Below are 21,399 nucleotides of genomic sequence, written 5' to 3' on the forward strand. Positions count from 1 at the left end.
TGAAAGGAAGATTAGAAATAGGACAAAAATGATTAAGGTTGTTGGTGTCCAAACCTGGTTTCTTTAGAATTGGAGTTACAGCAGCTGTTTTGAAAAGAGAAGGAACAGCCCCAGTGGTAAGGGAAGAATAAATAATGTCCATAATAAACTGGGACAGAGAGGAAGCAGTAGCCTTAACAAGGACAGTTGGTAAAGGATCAAGAACACAGGTTGAAGATTTAGATTGGTGAATAAGTTTTAAGATATCATCAATTGTGGGCAGAATAAACTCAGAGAACAATTGTGTAGGAACAGGTAGAACTGAGACACATGGAGTAGAAACAGGAGTGGCCATAAGTTGACGATGAATGCCTTCAATTTTTGAGGTAAAGAATGATGCTAAAGTATTGCAGAAATCAGATGAGTACAAATGAGAGGGAAGTGAGTCGGTGGGTGTTGTAAAATTTTTCAATAAGGAAAAAAGAAGCTTTGAATTCCCTTCATTAGAACCGATTAAGCCAGAATAGTATGTAGATTTAGCTTTAGCAATAGTGTCTTTATAGTGAGACATATGTTCTGAGTACATTTCCTTGTGGACAGTAAGGCCAGTTCTTCTGAAAAGTCTCTCAAGCTGTCGTCCTTTTGCTTTTAATTGCCTGAGAAAAGGAGTGAACCAGGGTGCAGTAACAGTAAATGAAACAGTCCTAGTCTTAACTGGAGCAAAAGTATTCAACAAATTATGGAGACTATTATTGTACTGAGAGACCAAATTATCTGGAGTGGAACAGCTGTCAGCCCTAGGAAGACTTGCAATGCTTAAAGACAAGTTGTCCAAATTAATGTCCTTGATTTTCCGGAATGATATAATATGTGAAGATTTTGATTTGAAGAGAGGAAGATCAACATTAAAGGACAGTAACAGATGATCAGTACATGGAAAAAAGTCTGCATTGAGGTTGCCTGGAGAGACACCTGAACAACAGATTAAATCCAAAGTATGTCCTTTAATATGCGTGGGAAAATTCACATGTTGCTGCAGTCCGAAGCTATCCAGACAAGATGTAAATTCTTTAGCAAGGTTGTTGTGAACATCATCCATGTGAATATTGAAATCCCCCACAAGAATTATATTTGGTGAAAGAGTAGTTATTTCATTCAAAAAAGCAGCAAAGTCAGGGATAAAATCCTTGTTAAATTTTGGTGGTCGATATACAGTGCTGATAATAGTTGGAGTAGATCCAGAGAGCCGACAAACTGCAGCCTCAAATGAGAGGGAGACAGAAACATTCACTGACCTCAGTCTCCACTTCTCACGGTAGATTATCGCCAGACCTCCTCCTCGACCAGAATCACGTGGTTGAGAGATGTAAACAAACCCTGGCGGAATGGCGTCATTGAGTGCAATAAAGTCATTTTGTTGCTGCCATGTTTCGGTCAAACAGAGAAAATCAATCTTGCGATTTGCAAGAAGATCCTGCACAAGATGCCCTTTACTCGTAAGAGAGCGGATGTTAAGAAGACCGAAACTGACAGTGCTGTTGTTGCTTGGTCTGGTAGCCGAGTTAGCCAGGTTCGCCAGCACACGCTGACCGGCGCGGCGACCGGCGTTCCTTGGTGGGCGTCGAACAGCTGACCATAATGACTTTATATCACTTGATTTATTAAACCAGAAGTTCCGCCGAGAGCCACGATGAATATATTTCCGCCTAGGCAGATATAAGATGTCCGGATGAGCAAGCAGTACAGGAGGTATTGAGTCATATAAACACGGACGGAAACTCAAAAGTTCAGCAGCAGAGTATTGAAACAGTACTGCGGACTGTACAAGATGCAGTACAGTCCAGGCAAGTACAAGCCATAAGCAATAGATCCTCATTGTAGTCTATGTAGTGTATATGATGTTTAATTATTGTTATCAGGGAGAGCAGCGGCAGCCAAGACGCGCCAGCGTTCACTCAGACCCGTGACCCCTATTCAGATTTGGTGTGGTTCACAGGGCGGTGACATAGTTGTTTGTGGCTGATTATTTCTCTTGGAAGTGAGTGGACCTGGCTGCATGTTGGACAGTGTTGGGGCACTTGGTTGAGTATCAGCTGCAGACAGGGAGGAGGCAGATTGAACTGGCAGGTCGTGCATGATGATTCTTGCCTGTTTGTGGTCATGGTGAGTCAAATGAGCTTTCCTGTCCAAATGTATGGTTTCTTCAGTTTTATTATGATTTTCCACTGATGTGCTATTATTCATAAAAAAGGTAGTCCTAGTTTGTCTTTGTTTGTGTGTATTAAACTTAAGATTGTCTGCTAGATGGTCTTCCCAATTACTGTCGAATCACATGCATGAAGCCTGGATGGATGTAAAATAAAAATTATACACTTACATTGACATGTCTCCCATCTGAGAGCTGTTATTGCCACCCAAGTCTTGTGTAATGTAATTCATCATTGTGATTACCAGACATAGTCACAGTGCTGAATGGTGACCTTACATCGTAACACTTTTAAAACATTCAGGTATCAGAGAAAGGATAGGAAGTCCTTTCATTATATTTATGTTCTCAGATAATCAATGCTTTAATCTGTCTGTACTGTAGCACCCTGCCTTGCACTCTGCCTCAGTGGTGCTGACCATGGTGCTGAATGATCTTCTGTCAGTGGTGCTGGCCAAAGTGACAAACCGCTTTTTTGCAGAAGCATTTTTTTCTCCATGGCAAAGAGCTTTTTTTTTTTCTTTTCATGCACCATTGTCACAGACCCCCCTCTCTTGCTCTAAGCTCCCTGCATTGTAGTGGCTATCTCCATAAAGCATAATGTAGCAAGAGAACATCGGCATTTCCATGTTGGCTCCTTTCACTGTGCTGGACCCGGAATGAGAATTCTTGTAAGAAAAGAAACCATCGAGTTACCCTGGCGTTGGTGACCTTTGCCTCTGTTTGTGGTCTGTGATGAGAGTGAAACACCTCCCTGCCAGGTAGTTGCAGAGTTCCTTGATGGCCCATTTATTTGCAAGTTCTTCTCGTCAGGGATCAGCTTCCTGGAGACGAACAAGACTGGCTGGTCTTCTCACTTCTCTTGGGGGCTGTAATCTCTCACAGGACTTTGAGTGAGAAGACTCTGGCCTCTGAAATGGGACCACCTTGGGATATTGGGTGGTGTAGTTGATGATCACCAGGATATACTTGTGGAAGATTAGCACCATTCAGCACAATGCAGTGTGTTTATTGAAAACTCCTTTACAAAAGAAAGAGTCAGTCACAAAATAAAGAATACTGAGTAATGGAAGGCACAAGCAGAAATTAGGCAGAACTTTCACAGCTAGCAGGGAGGGGGGTATGCAAGAGCCAAGTGGAGGTTCAGGTCCCTTGGCATCCGCAACATCCATTAATCCTCAAGATCTGAAAGAATAGCAGAGGAATATAAGCATTGGTTCCATCTGTGGATTGTGCATTACCTCACTGCTACTGCTGTGCCAGACTCTCAATGGTGTTTTTCTGCCAGAGGGCGTGTGTCACCACGGCACTCCTGAACTCGGTCACCCTGCCTTGCACTCTGCCTCAGTGACCTTGGTGCAGAATGATCTGGATCTTCTGTCAGTGATGCTTGCCAGGGTGCTGAACCACCGTTGCTTTTTTTTTTTCCAATTTTCTGTGTGCCATAGTCACTATATATAAGTTTTCATAGTACATAGTACAAGTGTATATAGGCCCACTGACTGATTACAAGATTGTAGACACGTGTGATGCTAATTAGTGGACACACCTTGAATTAACATGTCCCTTTGGTCACATTATTTTCAGTCTTTTCTAAGGGTACCATCATTTTTGTCTAGGCCTGTTCCATGCGTTTATTTTTTTAAATAATTCCGTTGAAGCATGGTTGAAAAGCAATGTTTGACTTTCATTGGTTAACATTCATAGATGCCCCTTATGAGAAGTTTAATACCAAGGTCCATGACGTCGCCCGGTATGGCGCAACCGGGGCCCCACCCTGGAGCCAGCAAGGCACAGCCCAACGCAACGCAACACAACATAGCCCAGCAAGGCACAGCACAACACACTATAACATAGCCTAGCGAGGCATAGCATAACACATCATAACAGCCTAGCGAGGCATAACATAGCACAACCTAACATGGTATAGCAAGGCATATCGAGGCATATCATTACCTAGCATGAGGTAATCTAGCCTAGCAAAGCAAGCAAGCTTCAGCCCGGGTGGTTGTGGAGGCAAAAACTCGGGTCTGGGAGGAGTTCGGTGAAGCCATGGAATGGAGAAGGACTATTGGTTGGCTTCAAAGAAATTCTGGCAAACCGTCCGGTGCCTCAGGAAGGGGGAGCAGTGCCCTGCCCACACTGTTTACAGTGGGAGTGGGAATCTGCTGACTTCAACTGGGGACATCCTTGAACGGTGGAAGGAGTACTTCGATGTGATCCTCAACTCCACCGACATGTCTTCCAAGGAGGAAGCAGAGGCCAAGGGCTCAGTTGTGGACTCGTCGATCCCCCAAGCTGAGGTCACTGACTTAGTTGAGAAGCTCCTAAGTGGCAAGGCCCCGGGGATGGATGAGATCTGCCCTGAGTACCTTAAGTCTCTGGATGTTGTGGGGCTGTCTTACTTGACACACCTCTGCAACATCACGTGGAGGTTAGAGACAGTGCCTCAGGACTGGCAGACTGGGGTGGTGGTCCCTCTGTTTAAGAAGGGGGACTGGAGGGTGTGTTCCAACTACATGGGGATCACACTCCTCAGCCTCCCCGGAAAAGTCTATGCCAGGGTACTGGAGAGGAGAATTCGGCCGATAGTCAAACCTCGGATTCAGGAGGAACAATGCGGGTTTCGTCCCGGTCATGAAACACTGGACCATCTCTATACCTTCGCCAGGTTGCTGGAGGGTTCATGGGAGTTTGCCCAACCAGTTCACATGTGCTTTGTGGATCTGGAGAAGGAATTCGACTGTGTCCCCCGTGGTGACCAATGGGGGGGTGCTCTGGGAGTATGGGGTCCAGGGCCCTCTGTTAAGGGCTGTCTGGTCCCTATATGTCTGGAGCAGGAGTTTGGTTTGCATTGCCAGTAGTAAGTCAGACTTGTTCCGGTGAATGTTGGACTCCGACAGGGCTGCCCTTTGTCACCGGTCCTGTTCATTATTTATATGGACAGGATTTCTAGGCGCAGTCTGGGGTCGGAGGGAGACCGGTTTGGGGACCACAGGAGAGAGATTTAAAGGTCATATTCCATCAAGGTGACAGTTTTATTACCCCTGGCAGCTGCAATGTCAGCTGTTATGACATCTGTTATTAGTGATATGAAATTATTAAAGGTTAAAGGTTATACCTTTTGGTGTGGTAGACATGTCTTGACTCCAAGTCAAGTCAAGACCTCCCACCACCACCCCCTCTCATTTCAGTGCTTGGTTCCCATAGACAGGTGACAAGTAATTAAAACAAGGAGCTATGTTCTTTTTTTTTTAAAAAATGGGGTTTTATGACCCCTCAGAGGAAGCAGTGTTGTAAAAACAAGGACCTATGTTTTTGGCTTGTTCCCATAGACAGGTGACAAGTAATTAAAACAAGGAGCTATGTTCTTATATATATTTTTTTTTTTTTAAAAATGGGGTTTTATGACCCCTCAGAGGAAGCAGTGTTGTAAAAACAAGGACCTATGTTTTTGGCTTGTTCCCGTAGACAGGTGACAAGGACCTATGTTCTTTTTTTTTAAATGGTGTTTTATGACCCTCAGAGGAAGCAGTGTTGTAAACAAGGACTTATTTTTTTTTTTTTAAAAAGGGTTTGTTTTAACCCCATCAGAGGAAGCAGTATTGTAAACAAGTAAATATGTTTGATTGAATAGATAGAGATAGGTACTTAAAACTCGTGTTTGATCCGGGGGGTGTTTTGCGATAGGTCACCCCTCCCCTAAGGCCGGATGGTTTTCAAATCAAGATTATGACACCCTCCTTTGTGTTAGGAGCATCTCTCAGTCTGATCGTTAGTCAATGGGGGTGCTATCTATAACGTCACACACGCGCATCCTGACCAAACGCGCGTGAGAAGAAAAGTTGATCCGGGGGGGTGTTTTGCGATAGCTTACCCCTCCCCTAAGGCCGGATGGTTTTCAAATCAAGATTATGACACCCTCCTTTGTGTTAGGAGCATCTCTCAGTCTGATCGTTAGTCAATGGGGGTGCTATCTATAACGTCACACACGCGCATCCTGACCAAACGCTCGTGAGAAGAAAGACGCGCACACGCGCACCCTGAGCGGAAACGTGCACCTGAGCGGAAACGCGCGTGAGAACAAAAGAAAAAAGGAGCAAACGTCCCCCTCCCCTCCCTCGAATTTAGTCTTCAAATACCATATCGGGCTCCGCGTATAACAGGTGTGATTCATTGAACATAGCTATGGCTGTTTGTCCCGGTGCACCAAAGAAAATGCGAAAACATACCGAGCCAAGTTTTGCAGAGATTTTAGAGCGTGAATGTAGTGAGTATTGGGCGATGTCAAACGGATGTACAGCCGGCTTTCACTTTAATGCTGAATCAAACAGTGTAACGCTTTTCAAGTTGTCTGGACCTGACCACAAACACTGGAGCAAAGCTACCGAGGCCGTAACTTTTGATCGGAGTGAATGGAGCAAATTTCATAAATGGTGTAAGGATTTTGACCGCATTGTTCGAGAGGATTTTTCAACAGAGGACTACGAGCATAAATGGTGGAGCGACTGTTTAACTGATCACCAAATATACTGCATTGAAGCAAGAAATCTTTCAAAGGATGAGCTATCACTGTATGTATCAACAACGATTTTTGGTGACTTCATGTCTGCTAAAAAAGAGAAATACGAAGTGAGGTTTGATCCAATCAGCTGGCACGATCTACAACGCTACTTTAATCAAATCGATTATTTATTCCGGAACATAGATGAAGACGATGACGGCGTAAGAGTACAATTAAACTTTGATGAGGAATGACTCCGCCTTCCCTACCCTTCCGCCTTCCCCTTCCCACCAACTTCTTCCGGTACCTGTACCACCCACATCACGCCCCGCTAAAAAAGTGTTTTAAAAACGACTGCATTTGTGTACGATGTATCGGCTGTTTGAACAATGACGAGCGAAAATGTCTCAGGAAATACCCTACTTTTACAACTCACTCGCAACCTTGGATAAAGATGATGATGAGACGCGTTCCAGTTCTAAAGACGAAGAAGAAAATACAGGTGAATCACTCGGAAATAGAAATCTGACCTTTCAGCATTTAAATGGTGATGAAACCGACGGCTGTCTTTCCACCGCCGCTTTAGCGGTCATCCGAGGTGTCATGGCTACGCTTTTGGACCGGATTATTTATGAAGATTTGAGAGATAACTGTCATGGATGTGCCATAGATCACCCGAGTCAACTCCAACACGCTTGTTTGTTTGAGCCTGAAGCCTACTATCTGCACATGAATGCCTTCAGATTGCTGAAAAAAATTTTTAAACCTTGGCTGAAATACACTCTGGTAAAGGCTCTGAAATTGTGTGGAATAAAAAACACTCCATCCCTGGAAAAAATTCTAGGCATCGCTGAAGCCGTCATATGCGACTGGCGGGATGAGCCTAGCATCAAAAGTGTCTTAAGTGAAGCTAAAGGAAAAACCATAGAAATTTGCAGCGACAAAGTGTATGAAGACGTTGTGGATTACTGGGACTTTCACTCAGCTCTGGAGCCGCCCGAACCGTCACACACATGGGAGACTTCAAAGAGCGCCACGTCTATTCTGTCTCCGAGAAAGATCTGAAGTCTGAGTTCGCGTCTACTCTAATCCTCTTCCTTGTTATAAATATGTTTATCCACAAGAAAAAAAACTCATGAACATCGTAATATGTATCTTAACCCATATATCTGACGTGTGTGTGTGTGTTTTTTTGTTTTCTTTTTAAAAAAAACTGCTCAGAAAAGATTGTTGATATTACTAAAATATTACACTGTTGATTTTGATGCAGAAAATGTAAACTAATCAAGTATTATGTATCTTAGCCTATGTATCTGACGTGTGTGTTTTTTTGTTTGTTTTCTTTTTAAAAAACTGCTCAGAAAAGATTGTTGATATTACTAAAATATTACACTGTTGATTTTGATGCAGAAAATGTAAACTAATCAAGTATTATGTATCTTAGCCTATGTATCTGACGTGTGTGTTTTTTTGTTTGTTTTCTTTTTAAAAAACTGCTCAGAAAAGATTGTTGATATTACTAAAATATTACACTGTTGATTTTGATGCAGAAAATGTAAACTAATCAAGTATTATGTATCTTAGCCTATGTATCTGACGTGTGTTTTTTGTTTTCTTTTTAAAAAAAAAAAAAAAAAAACTGCTCAGAAAAGATTGTTGATATTACTAAAATATTACACTGTTGATTTTGATGCAGAAATAAATAAATTAAAAAATTGTAACACTAGTCACGTGATGTCTTTTTTAAAATAAAATCCTAAAACTATTCGTTGTTTTGATCATTGACATTCTGATACTTCAAAATGAATGAGCGGCTGTTGAAGAATGTGTATTACACGCCATCTGACCCCGGCTCGTACGGAGGTGTTGAGAGTTTGCAAAGGGCTATAGTTGAGAAACTCGGACAAAGAATTAATGATGACGAGATAAAAAACTGGTTAGCTGAGCAAGATGCATACACTCTTCATAAACCGGTGTCTACAAAGTTTAAAAGAAACAAGGTTTTTGTGAAAAACATAGATGAACAATGGCAAGCTGATTTAGTCGACATGAGCAATTTGGCGGAAAGTAATGATGCAAAATTTTTGATAACGTGTATAGATATTTTATCTAAGTATGCTTGGGTGCGCGTGTTACGAAACAAGACCGGCGGTGAAGTGACTAAAGCTTTTGATTCCATTCTAAGGGAAGGTAGAGTCCCAAAAAAATTACAAACTGATCAAGGGAAAGAATTTTTTAACAAAACCTTTCAAAACTTAATGAAAAAACACAACATTATACATTTCGCCACGGGCACCGGTCAGAAAGCTGCAGTATGTGAACGGTTCAACAAAACACTAAAGACCAAGATGTGGAGATATTTTACAGCGTTTAACACGCGAAAATACACGGACAGGGTGCAGGAAATGGTTCATGCTTATAACCACAACCGTCATTCCAGCATCAAAATGAAACCTGCTGAGGTCACCGAAATCAATTCTTTCACAGTATTTAAAACTCTTTATGGGTTACAGTCATTAAAACCCAAGAAAATAAAATTCAAGTTTAAAACCGGTGACATTGTTAGAATAGCCCGTTCGAAAGGACAGTTTGAAAAAGGATACGAGCAAAATTTTACAGATGAATATTTTTCAATTTCCGAGCGGATCCCTAGAGACCCCCCTGTATATAAATTACGAGACTATGATGGTGAAAAAATTGAGGGAACGTTTTACGAACCTGAGTTACAAAAAATCATAATAGGTAATGACAGATCGTTCAAAATAGAGAAAATCCTGTCTGAAAGGATTCAAAACCGGAAAAAGGTCTGTCTGGTGAAATGGTTGGGCTGGCCTGAAAAATTTAATTCCTGGGTGCCTGCTGAAGATGTAGTAAACATGGAACTTTAGTGTTTAAAAAGACTCATCACAATCATACCGGTTGTCTATAATTGATAACCATGGACGAGTGTGGATTCTATGTGACTCTTCCGAGCAACGCGTCGAAGGACATTTACCCTAACAACAAAATATCTCAATATACAACTAAATTTGCCAAACCCATTGATTTGAAAGGAAATTGGGAAGTTTCGCTTTCAGAAGTTCAATACGTGCACAGTTGGAATACATTGTCAGAGGAAGACTCCGCGTGTTCCGTTTGTTGGAGGGAAGATAAAGGGGTAAGCAGAGTATCATTTAAGATAAATCACGGATATTATAAAAGTATTGAAGATCTAGTTAAAGAAATCAATGAATTAATGCAAATATCCAAACTCAGCATTACTATAGTCTATAACCCTGTGAAAAATAAAATACATATGGACACCTCAAAACCGTATTTCTTCAAAACCAGCGGAAAATTAGCATATATGCTCGGCATGATCCCGGATAATGCAATAACACACCTCGACCCAGAAGCTCCGCACCCCGCCGATATTCACGCCGGATTTTACACAATGTATGTATATACGGACATTATCGAGTACCAAAGAGTCGGTGACAGTTTTGCACCATTACTCAGAGCAGTACAAATAACGGGTGAGAACAACCGAGTCATCAGTATTACTTACAATAAGCCACACTACGTACCGCTCATCAAGAACCACATTACAGATATTTTAATCGAAGTCAAGTCGGATCAGAACAAACACGTGCCTTTTACTTACGGGAAATTTATAGTTAAACTACACTTCAGACCAGCTAAACATTCCTTCCATTTTTAAAAAAAAAAAAATGATAGAGAGAGGCCGGGTTAACCCGCAAACCTACATAGATTATTATGTCGCTCAAGCCGGAAATGGACTCCCGGGATTTCAAGGAGCCCCCACCATGTATGGTTCGGGGTTAGGAGGATTATTCAGAGGCTTGTTTAGAATGGCAATTCCTTTCCTCAAAAAGGGATTTTCTATAGCCAAACCTCATTTAAAAACGGCAGCAAAAAATGTTGTTGGCGATGTTATGAGCAGCATTATCAGTAAAACACAAAACCGGAATCAGGACGGTTCGGGTCTCGCCTTGATTTCACGTGGAAAATCCAAAAGACCCCCAGGACAACGACACGTGATCCCTAATAAAAGACGTAGGGTGACTAAAAACAAGTCCAGTGTTAAAAGGAACAAGACAAGAGTCAACAAGCGTCAACCTGTCTCTCAAAAAAGAAAGCTGTTGAACATTTTCTAAAATCATGGCTCTCTTACACGGACTATCCGCGGAGTGCACAAAGTCAGAATTGGATATTTTCACACTACCTTATACACAGACGAGTATTGAAAAGTACACCTATATCGAAATACCCCCGCTTTCTGCTCTGACAGACAACGGTCCTCTGGAGTTTTTCGTGGCTGGAAATGGTGAAGATTACCTGGATTTGAACAATACATTTATTCATGTTGCCTGTAAAATCGTGAACGCTGATGGCACCAATATAGCTGACGACGCAAAGGTGGGGGTTGTTAACTATCCTATAGCTTCTCTTTTTTCACAAGTTGATATAATGCTGGGTGACCGCCTTATTTCTCAATCCAGCAATACATATCCGTACCGAGCAATTTTTGAATGTCTCCTTAACTATGGAAAGGACACCTTGGAAACACAATTTTGTGCAGGATTATTCTACAAAGACACAGCGAGACATATGGATGCCACTGACCCTACAGGTCGCAATGAAGGCCTTAATAAAAGGTCTCAGTTTATTGCTGAAAGCAACACTTTTGACCTCATTGGTCACATTCACTCAGATATATTTTTTCAAGATAAACTTTTACTGAACGGCGTCGATTTGAGGGTTAAAATGGTTCGAAGTAAAGACGAATTTTGCTTAATGAAGGAAGGCAACCAGAATTTCACTCTGAAAATACTCAATGCATCTCTTTTCGTGAAGAAAGTTTCTGTATCACCGTCAGTGAAACTCGGACATGCGCATGCGTTGCTTTCTGCCACAGCTAAATATCCCTTAGAGAGAGTTTCTATGAAAACGTTCAGTCTGGCCGCTGGGAGTCGCATTTGTTCGCAAGAGAATCTTTTCCTCGGACCTTTGCCTAAAACCATAATATTTGGTATGGTTGATAACGACACCTTCAGCGGTGCATACAATAAAAACCCTTTTAATTTTAAACACTACAACGCAGAGTTTGTAGCTTTGTACGTAGACGGTACTCAATATCCTGCAAAACCATTTCAACCCGATTTCCAATCCGAAAATGCGGTTCGTGAATTCTATTCTTTAATTTTAGCATCAGGAAAGCAATTAAAAGATCAGGCATTGGCGATAAACAGAGAAGAGTATTCATGCGGTTATACTTTGTTTGCATTCAATCTGAATCCTGACGACGACTGCGGTCAGCACCTGTCATTAATAAAATCAGGGAACATGCGAATGGAAATCAGATTTCGACAACCCCTACCGAGAACGGTGAATCTAATAGTCTATGCTAGTTTTGACAGCATTTTAGAAATAAACAACCGAAGAAACGTACTCATAGATTACCAGTAACGTATGGATACCATAGAACTAACTGATGTTATGAGAAGCTGCCGCCGTCTACAAAACATATTCCGAGGGGTTGTACCTAGCGACGAATTACCTACAATTCCTCTGAGAAATTTCCCAGCCATGTACATTGTGAATACACATCCGAGACACATGCCAGGTGAGCACTGGCTAGCGTTGTGTCTTAATAACGAGTTCTCCGGGGAGTTTTTTGACTCCTACGGAAACAGACCGGACTGCGCCCTCTTTCCTGACTCTATCCAATACTTTTTGAGTAAGAACTGCCGTGAAATAAAATATAACCCCGTTCAAGTGCAAGATTTTACTTCGGTTTGTTGCGGACAGCATTGTGTATATTTTCTGTGTCACAGAGCTAAAGGTTATAAGTTTGATAGTATTATGTCTATGTATAGCAAAGATTTAAATAGAAATGACAAAGCAGTTGTGTCTTTTGTGAAAAAAATGTATCCTAGAGTAAATAAAAAACACTCGTTTAGCTGTGTGCAATGTGTAAACTCTCTGAAAATGTTTCATTCACATGTGTAGTGTATTATTTAACCAAGATGTTTTACGAGAAAATTCTTACTGTATAAATATTTTATTGATTGTCATAAGTCATTTTCAAAAGTCATGCCAATCACTACGGATAAGAACAGGGGGTGGGGAATGATTGTCTCTGCTTTTAGCCGGTGAAGGTGTGACGCTTCGAGGGGGGTGGGGGTCATTAGATCTTTTGATGTCAGATATTTTGCGTCGAACAGCGCCATTAGGTATTGTTGAAAAGGGTATATTTAGTCTAGCTACAGTGTGCAGCAATTCTGTCCAACCTAATGGTCTCCGATCCTCTGAAATCTTATGCGGCGCCGTGAGATTTTGAAGCAGATCCACCATGTGAGATCCTTTGATCGTGTTCCCGTTAAAAATAAATTCACCCTCGTCATTCCACGAAGCAGCATCGCCTGATTTTACAAGTTTTTCCATAATGTACGAGGCATTTCTTTTACACCTCGCTGAAACGTTAGCAAGCACCTCATGTGTGATCTCATCACCGTGGGGGTGTGAAACTTCGGTCGCAGTTGCTTGTGTTTTGCTTTCGGGCATTTTTGGTAGGCTTAGAGTCAGTTGAGCTGATTCCTGATCACCCAGTTTAATCAAGTTTAAAAACTTTTGCAGGACCGATGTGTAGAGTTTTACCTTCTCGTATTCATTCAGGTCCGTCCTTGACAAAATTTGACGCATTGCCTCGTCCAAGTTGTTTTCAACTGTGTTTCTTAAACTCTCTTTTTCTGTCGCGGTATTTCTAAACTTGTCAAGTTGATGTTGAGGGACTAAATACATTTTCTCAGCCGTCTCCATGTTAACTGTTACGGGATGCTATCAAGCTGCTTATAAACGGTACAGCAACGCTGAGTAGTGGTAAAAGAAAACCTCCGGTTTGGTTAATTACTTTCCTTTTCTTTTCTACAGTTGCTCTTTTATCCGCGAAAAGTTTTATCCATTTTTTCTGCTTTTTTAATTGTCTGTACTGCTTCGCTGTTAGAGGGATGGTACCTCTGAGCACGTTTAAAGCTAATTCACATATGCTAAGAATGAGTTCTGTAGATGCGTCGCGCAATATAGCTTTTCTCTTCCGGGGTGGAGCCTCGTGTAACGCTTTCAACAACGGAAGTGTTTTTGTCAAGCGTATAGACATTGTTTTCAGTAAAACTTTTTCTTCTTCTTCTTCGGAACATACACAACTGATTTTTCTTGCGGTAACAAACCTGATCGGAGTCTGAAGTCTTCTGGAGTATTTGATTTTAGGTCAACAAATAAATAACCGTACGGTCTGGTGGTGGCGTCTTGAAAACATTCTAAAAAATATTTCCTGTTACTCGGATACATTTGTTGAGCTAGCACACTGATCTGTAATTTATCTCTAGGGTTTTTAAAAAGAACCATGTAATTGGTGTTCAAATTGATTGTTCTACTAGACTTGCCTTGAAAAAACAAATTCTGAACCAGATATATGACACTTAAATTTCTGTGATGCGTGTATTTAGTAAAAGCTTTTTCCACCTCCTCGTTTTTACTCGCAGATTCCATCAAGTCATCTATTATCACCAAATTTGTTTTGCTGGGAGGAAACAGTTCGTCATCACACAAAGAATCGGGGATTCCTTGAATAAAATTGACATTTATTTTGGTCATCAAATCATCATACAAAGGTTGCCAACATGAATAAATCCATACAATATTTTCAGGACGTTTGGACAACACCTCTTTACAATTTTCCAGCAGCATTTTGATAAAATAAGATTTCCCACTATTACTAGGTCCACATACAATACATGAAAAGGGCAGTTGCAGCCTCGTGTCGAAAGAAGTCACATTCATATTTGTCCTTGACAAGTGCTCACAACTGTACGGCATACAGACATCAAATGAACAACATACAGACATTCATACATTCATATATACAAAAAGAAAAGAAAAGAAAAACAATTTGGTTTCAATACCCGTAAGGGAGAGTTGTGAAATCAGGAAATAACACACGTTTATCGTACACAACCCTGAATGTTTTTACTTGCGTCTGGTTTCTCAAATGAAACCCCTTTTTATCTCGAGTGATTTGATTGTGCGACGTTATAAGTTGACAGGGTTTATCAGGGAATTTCACGTGATCGATCACGAGATCCGTCAATGATTTCAAATTGATAACTTTGGAATTGTTGTAATTTTGAGTAAAGCCCTTAGCTTTCATTGTCGTTTTTCCTTTTTTAGTTTTGTAACCGTAGGTTTTAGGACCTGCACTTACAAACTCTACTATTTGATCACCGTCGTCTAGTTCGCTGGTAAGACCCCCCAAATAATCGCTCAAAGGCGGCATCCAATCCCCTTCTTTACTTTTAAAAATGACGCTGTCTGTGTCGGTGTACAAACAACGGCGGTTCAAACGATCCATCAGATTGTACAGTTCAAGTCTAGCATACGCAGTGGTGAAAATACCTATGAACACATTAGCATTCCCCGGGTTAACCATCATATCGTTCACATAACGCCACTGCACAAAAGCAACCTCATCAGACAAAAAAGAGAAGTGACTAACGTTGTAGATACCCGAGAATATGAATTTTAAAAATTCTGCAGGATCTCTGATCAGAGTTGTGTTTGATCTGTCCGGTCTTTGGCACATCTTGCCCCACAACGAATTCAACGCTAGTTTAGCCACAGACCGTTTGGCAGGATTTACGTTAATGTTATTTTCTTGCAATTCAATTCCCTCATTACACTCGTAATTTTTAATGTATTCACGTTTTGTGGATTCATCGACTACCCAGGATGGATACCCTGAACTTTCCTGCTTTGTCTTGAGAAACATTTTAATGTAGTCGGTAAACAGGTTTTTGGATCTTTCAGGAAAATGCCAGACTTCAAACAGTTTTAATATTTGGTAACCTTTCTCGACGGCTTTCGCTAACTCGACGGAGGCCCACGTACCCGTTAGAGCTCGTGCCTGGTCTGAATGATCGCAATGTTTTAGTTGTTGCTCGCTGCATGTTCTGCACAGAGGGAAAAGGAGTTTGTTATTTACACGGTACGGAAGAACTGGGGCCCACAGACCTCTAGGCGGTAACACTTTTGCTCGAACTATACCGAAATAATTATCCAGAGGTTCAAAGTCACGAAAAATGATTGTGGGGTGACTGATAGGGTATGTTTTCGACGTTTACATACGGGTAAAGCGACGTGAAATCGTAATAATCTATTCTCTCACCGGGTTGTGCTACATAGTGTAACTGCAAAGCGTTTGTTCGACCGCCGTAAAGGGCATCTCGAGGGATTAAACGTTTGGGAAAGTCAAACTCTTTTAGAAAGTTTATCACTCTCACGTCGTTTTCCTTCATTTCACACCACTCGTGCTCCCAGAGCGTTGTGACATGCAAACTGTGTGTGTCTTGCAAATACTTTATCTTTTCCAACGACTTAACCCTGACATCACCAAAGCTAACTTTGCGGTTAAGAGGATGCGGTGCTGATGAGGGAAAGCACTTTTCACAGCCGTGATAAAAACAACCGAGAAACTCAAAAACCTAACGCGTCTGACCTACTTCACAATATCCGTCAACGAAATATGAACCGAACCTGACTTCACCTTCGTTCAGAGCATGTTGAATAGGTAGGTTATGTGTGGCGGAAATGTATTCGAGCCACTGAATGGCAGGTGTTGAGTAAGATTTCTGTCTGTTGATGTAATTATCGAGAGGTGGAATGGCGAGAACGTTTTTTTCGAGAAACATTGTTCTAAATATTTTAAGACAAACGGAAGCTATCGTAACGGAATTAAAAGGATCCACCGTTGTACTTTTTTGAATTTCATTTCTGAAAGCTATACAACCCTTTCTCAAAATGTCTACGTCATTTACACAGTATTCAGTCATCTCTTTCTTGAAATCAAAAACTTTGTCAGACACCGTCGCATACCACTTGAAAAAATCCTCCCTGTCTTTGGACATCATGTCATCCACACCATAAAACCGAGGTTCGGGGTACGGTCCTACATAGTTTTGATTTTCTAACGTGTTCCAGAAATGAGGAAAATAACCTTTCTTTTTTTCTGAGAACCCCATGGCCTTAGGAAGATTGCTAAGCTTCATGGGTAAGAAAGACAGGCTATCGATGTATTTCTGGTTGAAATCGGTATCGGTGAAACACAGTATCTTTCCGCCTTGTGCAATAATCTTGGGCGTGATTCCTTCTTTCACTAAATGGTTTAGCAAAAGGTATGAATCAAACCCTCTAGCATTATGCGCGATAAAGGTATAACCTCTGAATCTCCTACAGCGGAAACGTCTAAAAAACGCTGCGACGCATGTGTCACCTGAAAACACCCATGTCTGACCACGGTAATTAATACAGCATAAGAAATTAGCTATATGAGTACCCGTTTCCTGTCTAGTTTCAAAGTCATAAAAGATGTATCTCTCATTAGACTTTTCCCTCTTTAAAGGCTGTATAAAACACCTGTGTTCACAATCTGTATCAAGTTTTTCACCACAGAACTGACACAAACTCTCAGGGCAAACGTGACGTTCAAGACCAAATGGGTCGCGGTACACCCTATTACACTTGCTGCAGTAGAATCCTCTATTGCACTGAGAAAATTCACCTCCTTCTGACTGGCGCAACGCTTTGTGACTATCGAAACAATATTTTGATCTACACAACCTCATACAATCCGGGCATTTTGTTATGTTTTGAGGGTGTTTGTAGCAGTCTACATCACAACAAACGTTACAACTATATGCACATCTATGGTTCCGCATATCCTTAAACCCCGAGTGACAGAAATGACAGACATAACCACATCCCAAAAATCCTGTGATGTTTTTAATACCGTAATAATGATGGTTATGCAAAAACAAGTACAACGTTTTTTCATGCGGTATCTTGCTGGTTTGAAAGAAAGAGAATCCGGCTTTATCGCTAGTTTTGTACACAATTACAATTTTACACTGTAAATGTGCCTCAAATTTACTCACATCGGCAAAGGTGACGGGTGTGTTTTCAGTTAAACCTACAGCGTATTGGAGCTGTTTAGCAATTTTTTCATTTTGAAAATCGCTTTTATCACGATTTAAAAGCTGTGTAACGCATAATGCAAAACACATGTTGTCTTTATTGTAAAAAATATACAAGTGTCGCATCTTCTTCTGTACAACTTCTGAATTGAATATTGTAGCAACTTTCCGTCTACAACCTATACCACCGCGAGGTGGTCGAACTATCTGTACTACCAGTTCAAGCGAATTATCCGTAAATATGTCACGATTACTTTGAATGGTATTTTCGAGCATGGTCAAAAAAGACTGTAAATCGATGGCTCCATTGACTAGTTGAATGTGAGATGACACATTGAGTGTAACGCCTCTAATTTCAACGGTGACATAATCCTTAGGTGAAATCATTTCATTCGCAACTTCTATCACGCTGTTTAAAATCTCTAAAACATAATTATAAAATTCAGCAAAACTGTTGACGTTAGCGATAGAAGAAAAATTCACTCTTCTTATGATCTCTGTGTTATTGAAGTTGTCACGATTAATTATCCTAATATTACTATCTACACCATGGCCTATTTGATTGTTTTCAACAGAAGGTGGCGGCGATGCGTTGTCTACGTGATCTAAGGGTACATTTTCACCCGTAGGCGGCGACGCATTGTCTACGTGATCTGAGGGTACATTTTCACCCGTAGGCGGCGACGCATTGTCTACGTGATCTGAAGGTACATTTTCACCCGTAGGCGGCGACGCATTGTCTACATGATCTGAGGGTACATTTTGAACTGAAGGTGGCACACTGTCTACGTGATCTGAGGGTACATTTTCACCAGTGGGCGGCGACACATTGTCTACGTGATCTGAGGGTACATTTTCACCCGTAGGCGGCGACGCATTGTCTACGTGATCTGAGGGTACATTTTGAACTGAAGGTGGCGCACTGTCTACGTGATCTGAGGGTACATTTTCACCAGTGGGCGGCGACGCATTGTCTACATGATCTGAGGGTACATTTTCACCCGTAGGCGGCGACGCATTGTCTACGTGATCTGAGGGTACATTTTGAACTGAAGGTGGCGCACTGTCTACGTGATCTGAGGGTACATTTTCACCAGTGGGCGGCGACGCAATGTCTACATGATCTGAGGGTACATTTTCACCCGTAGGCGGCGACGCATTGTCTACTGATGTATCATTTACCATTTCAGGAATGTACACATGATCAGTTTCGGGATTTTGCAGAACATTAACAGGTTGGTTGATTAAGTTAATGATATTGTCATTTAACAAAATAAGACTTTGATTAAGACCATGAAGCAAATCTTGTTGAGATGCAGGTTCTTGATAGGTTACTGGAGTTGTTGCATTAACGACATTTTGTTCGTTAGATAAGTTAAGACTTTCGTTCAATTGGTTTACAGCTTCTATCAAAAAGGGATTTAACGGCACAGGTTGATCTTGATCATTTAGACTATTCTGCAACGTTAACAGACTCTGATTCAATTCTAAGAACACGTCATGATGAGGCAGCTGTGTTTGTGTCGCTGTTAAATTATCGGTCAACCCCGGATTGGGGCTCTGAATATCGTGTCTAAGTGTCGATCGTAAACTATCATTCAACTCATTGATTGCATCGGTTAAAAAAGGATTCAGGGCTGTGTACGGATCACGTTGTAACAGACTACTTGAAAAAGTCGAAGTTTCACCAAAGCAGAGATCATGTGATGATGTAGGGTCATTTTCAATTCTAATTTTTTTAGCTTCTGAAGAGGGAGAATTACTCGAACGCTTCTGAGCCATTTCTAAAATAATATTGTCTTAACATTTCTTTTATTCACCATAACACAGCAATTTAAGGATTCCAGAGTATTATGCAAGGATTGAACATACTCACTGTAGACATGCTCAAAGTTTTCAGTTATTCTATCCCTTAGCTGAAAAAATCCTGAAGAGAGTGTCTCCAATGTTGGAATTTTCTTCAAGGGGGTTGATTGTAGTTTCTTACTCCTTCAATGACGGTATCTAAATAGAATACAGATTACAGAAAAATGTGTGGAGGATTGTTTTACACTCTTAAGGGGTGATTGAAAAGAGAATGCTAACGACCTTACCCAAAAAAATCTGAACTATCGGAGTCAGACGTTGTTCCGGTGTCTTCTGAACATGTCACACATACAAAATAATGGATAATTAAATACTTAAAATATCATATAAGGTTAATGAAAGATTTACAACATACATATTTTCATGGTGTAACTTACCCGTAGTTTGTAAAACTGGTCTGAGCTGTGGGGGTTACTACAGCTATCGACTTTTGGATAGACCCCGGATGTTCCCCGTTCTTAGGCCTAGCACGTGCGTTGTAGAAGGCTCGTCGCGGGAAATAATCTCAATACAACTGTCTAAAAATGAATAAACGATGAATTAAATAAATAAATATAACATTTAGATTATAATGTAATATATGATAAAACAATCGACTGAAGAAAAAAAAAATACAGATCTAAGAGTCAGAATGAAATTACCCTGGAAGGGCCGCGATTGTTTGACCCCGGATGTTCCCCCGTTCTTAGGCCTAGCACGTGCGTTGTAGAAGACTCGTCGCCGGCAAATAATCTCAATACAACTGTCTAAAAATAAATAAAGATAACATTTAGATTATAATGTAATATATGATAAAACAATCGACTGAAGAAAAAACACAGATCAAAGAGTCAGAATGAAATTACCCTGGAAGGGTCGCGTTTGTTTGATACGTTTTCACAGACAATTGCGTCAGATAGGCTGGCCTTGTTCTGTAATTAAAACAGACTTTACGTATAAACCCAACTACAACTAGTTATAATATCAAACGATAAGCATTCTAATACTTATAAATTTACAATAAAGTTAATAATAAACTCTTACCTATTGAAAAGGCCGTGCTCTCAATGCTTAGAAGATCGTAGATGTTCTGTTCCGTTGTGAAAAATCCAAAGACGCGAAGTCATAGCCAAATTTTCGGAAAATTCTCACTTTTTACCTACACGTGTGGGCGTGTCCGCTCAGGCGTTTGCTCCTTTTTTCTCACGCGCGTTTCCGCTCAGGTGCACGTTTCCGCTCAGGATGCGCGTGTGTGACGTTATAGATAGCACCCCCATTGACTAACGATCAGACTGAGAGATGCTCCTAACACAAAGGAGGGTGTCATAATCTTGATTTGAAAACCATCCGGCCTTAGGGGAGGGGTGACCTATCGCAAAACACCCCCCGGATCAAACACGAGTTTTAAGTACCTATCTCTATCTATTCAATCAAGCATATTTACTTGTTTACAATACTGCTTCCTCTGATGGGGTTAAAACAAACCCTTTTAAAAAAAAAAAAAAAAAAGTCCTTGTTTACAACACTGCTTCCTCTGAGGGTCATAAAACACCATTTTAAAAAAAAGAACATAGGTCCTTGTCACCTGTCTACGGGAACAAGCCAAAAACATAGGTCCTTGTTTTTACAACACTGCTTCCTCTGAGGGGTCATAAAACCCCATTTTTAAAAAAAAAAAATATAAGAACATAGCTCCTTGTTTTAATTACTTGTCACCTGTCTATGGGAACAAGCCAAAAACATAGGTCCTTGTTTTTACAACACTGCTTCCTCTGAGGGGTCATAAAACCCCATTTTTTTAAAAAAAAGAACATAGCTCCTTGTTTTAATTACTTGTC

The 21,399-nt window shown here is 40.9% G+C and overlaps 1 protein-coding gene across 1 annotated transcript; it reads right to left on the reverse strand.

Moving 5' to 3' along the window:
• Positions 1-15,674: 15,674 nt before the first annotated feature.
• Positions 15,675-21,167, reverse strand: LOC113646780. The gene is made up of 7 exons (XM_047822453.1): positions 20,606-21,167; positions 20,428-20,493; positions 20,224-20,328; positions 19,960-20,100; positions 19,810-19,855; positions 18,499-19,720; positions 15,675-15,697 (listed from the first exon to the last, which is right to left on the reverse strand). Exons 6-7 carry the CDS (start codon positions 19,496-19,498, stop codon positions 15,675-15,677), a joined length of 1,023 nt encoding a protein of 340 aa, XP_047678409.1. The 5' UTR covers positions 19,499-19,720; positions 19,810-19,855; positions 19,960-20,100; positions 20,224-20,328; positions 20,428-20,493; positions 20,606-21,167.
• Between the last annotated feature and the right edge of the window lie 232 nt (positions 21,168-21,399).

The sequence above is a fragment of the Tachysurus fulvidraco genome, chromosome 13 (assembly GCF_022655615.1).
Source record: "Tachysurus fulvidraco isolate hzauxx_2018 chromosome 13, HZAU_PFXX_2.0, whole genome shotgun sequence".
Taxonomy (NCBI): domain Eukaryota; kingdom Metazoa; phylum Chordata; class Actinopteri; order Siluriformes; family Bagridae; genus Tachysurus; species Tachysurus fulvidraco.

What these genes read in the sequence shown, in the direction of transcription:
- LOC113646780 (XM_047822453.1), bottom strand. Translation starts at nt 19,498, where the DNA reads ATGGCTCAGAAGCGTTCGAGTAATTCTCCCTCTTCAGAAGCTAAAAAA. An exon ending in ACCCTCAGATCACGTAGACA is followed by an intron (nt 15,698 to 18,498) that starts GTGTGCCACCTT and finishes CCCTCTGTGCAG; the next exon opens with AACATGCAGCGAGCAACAAC.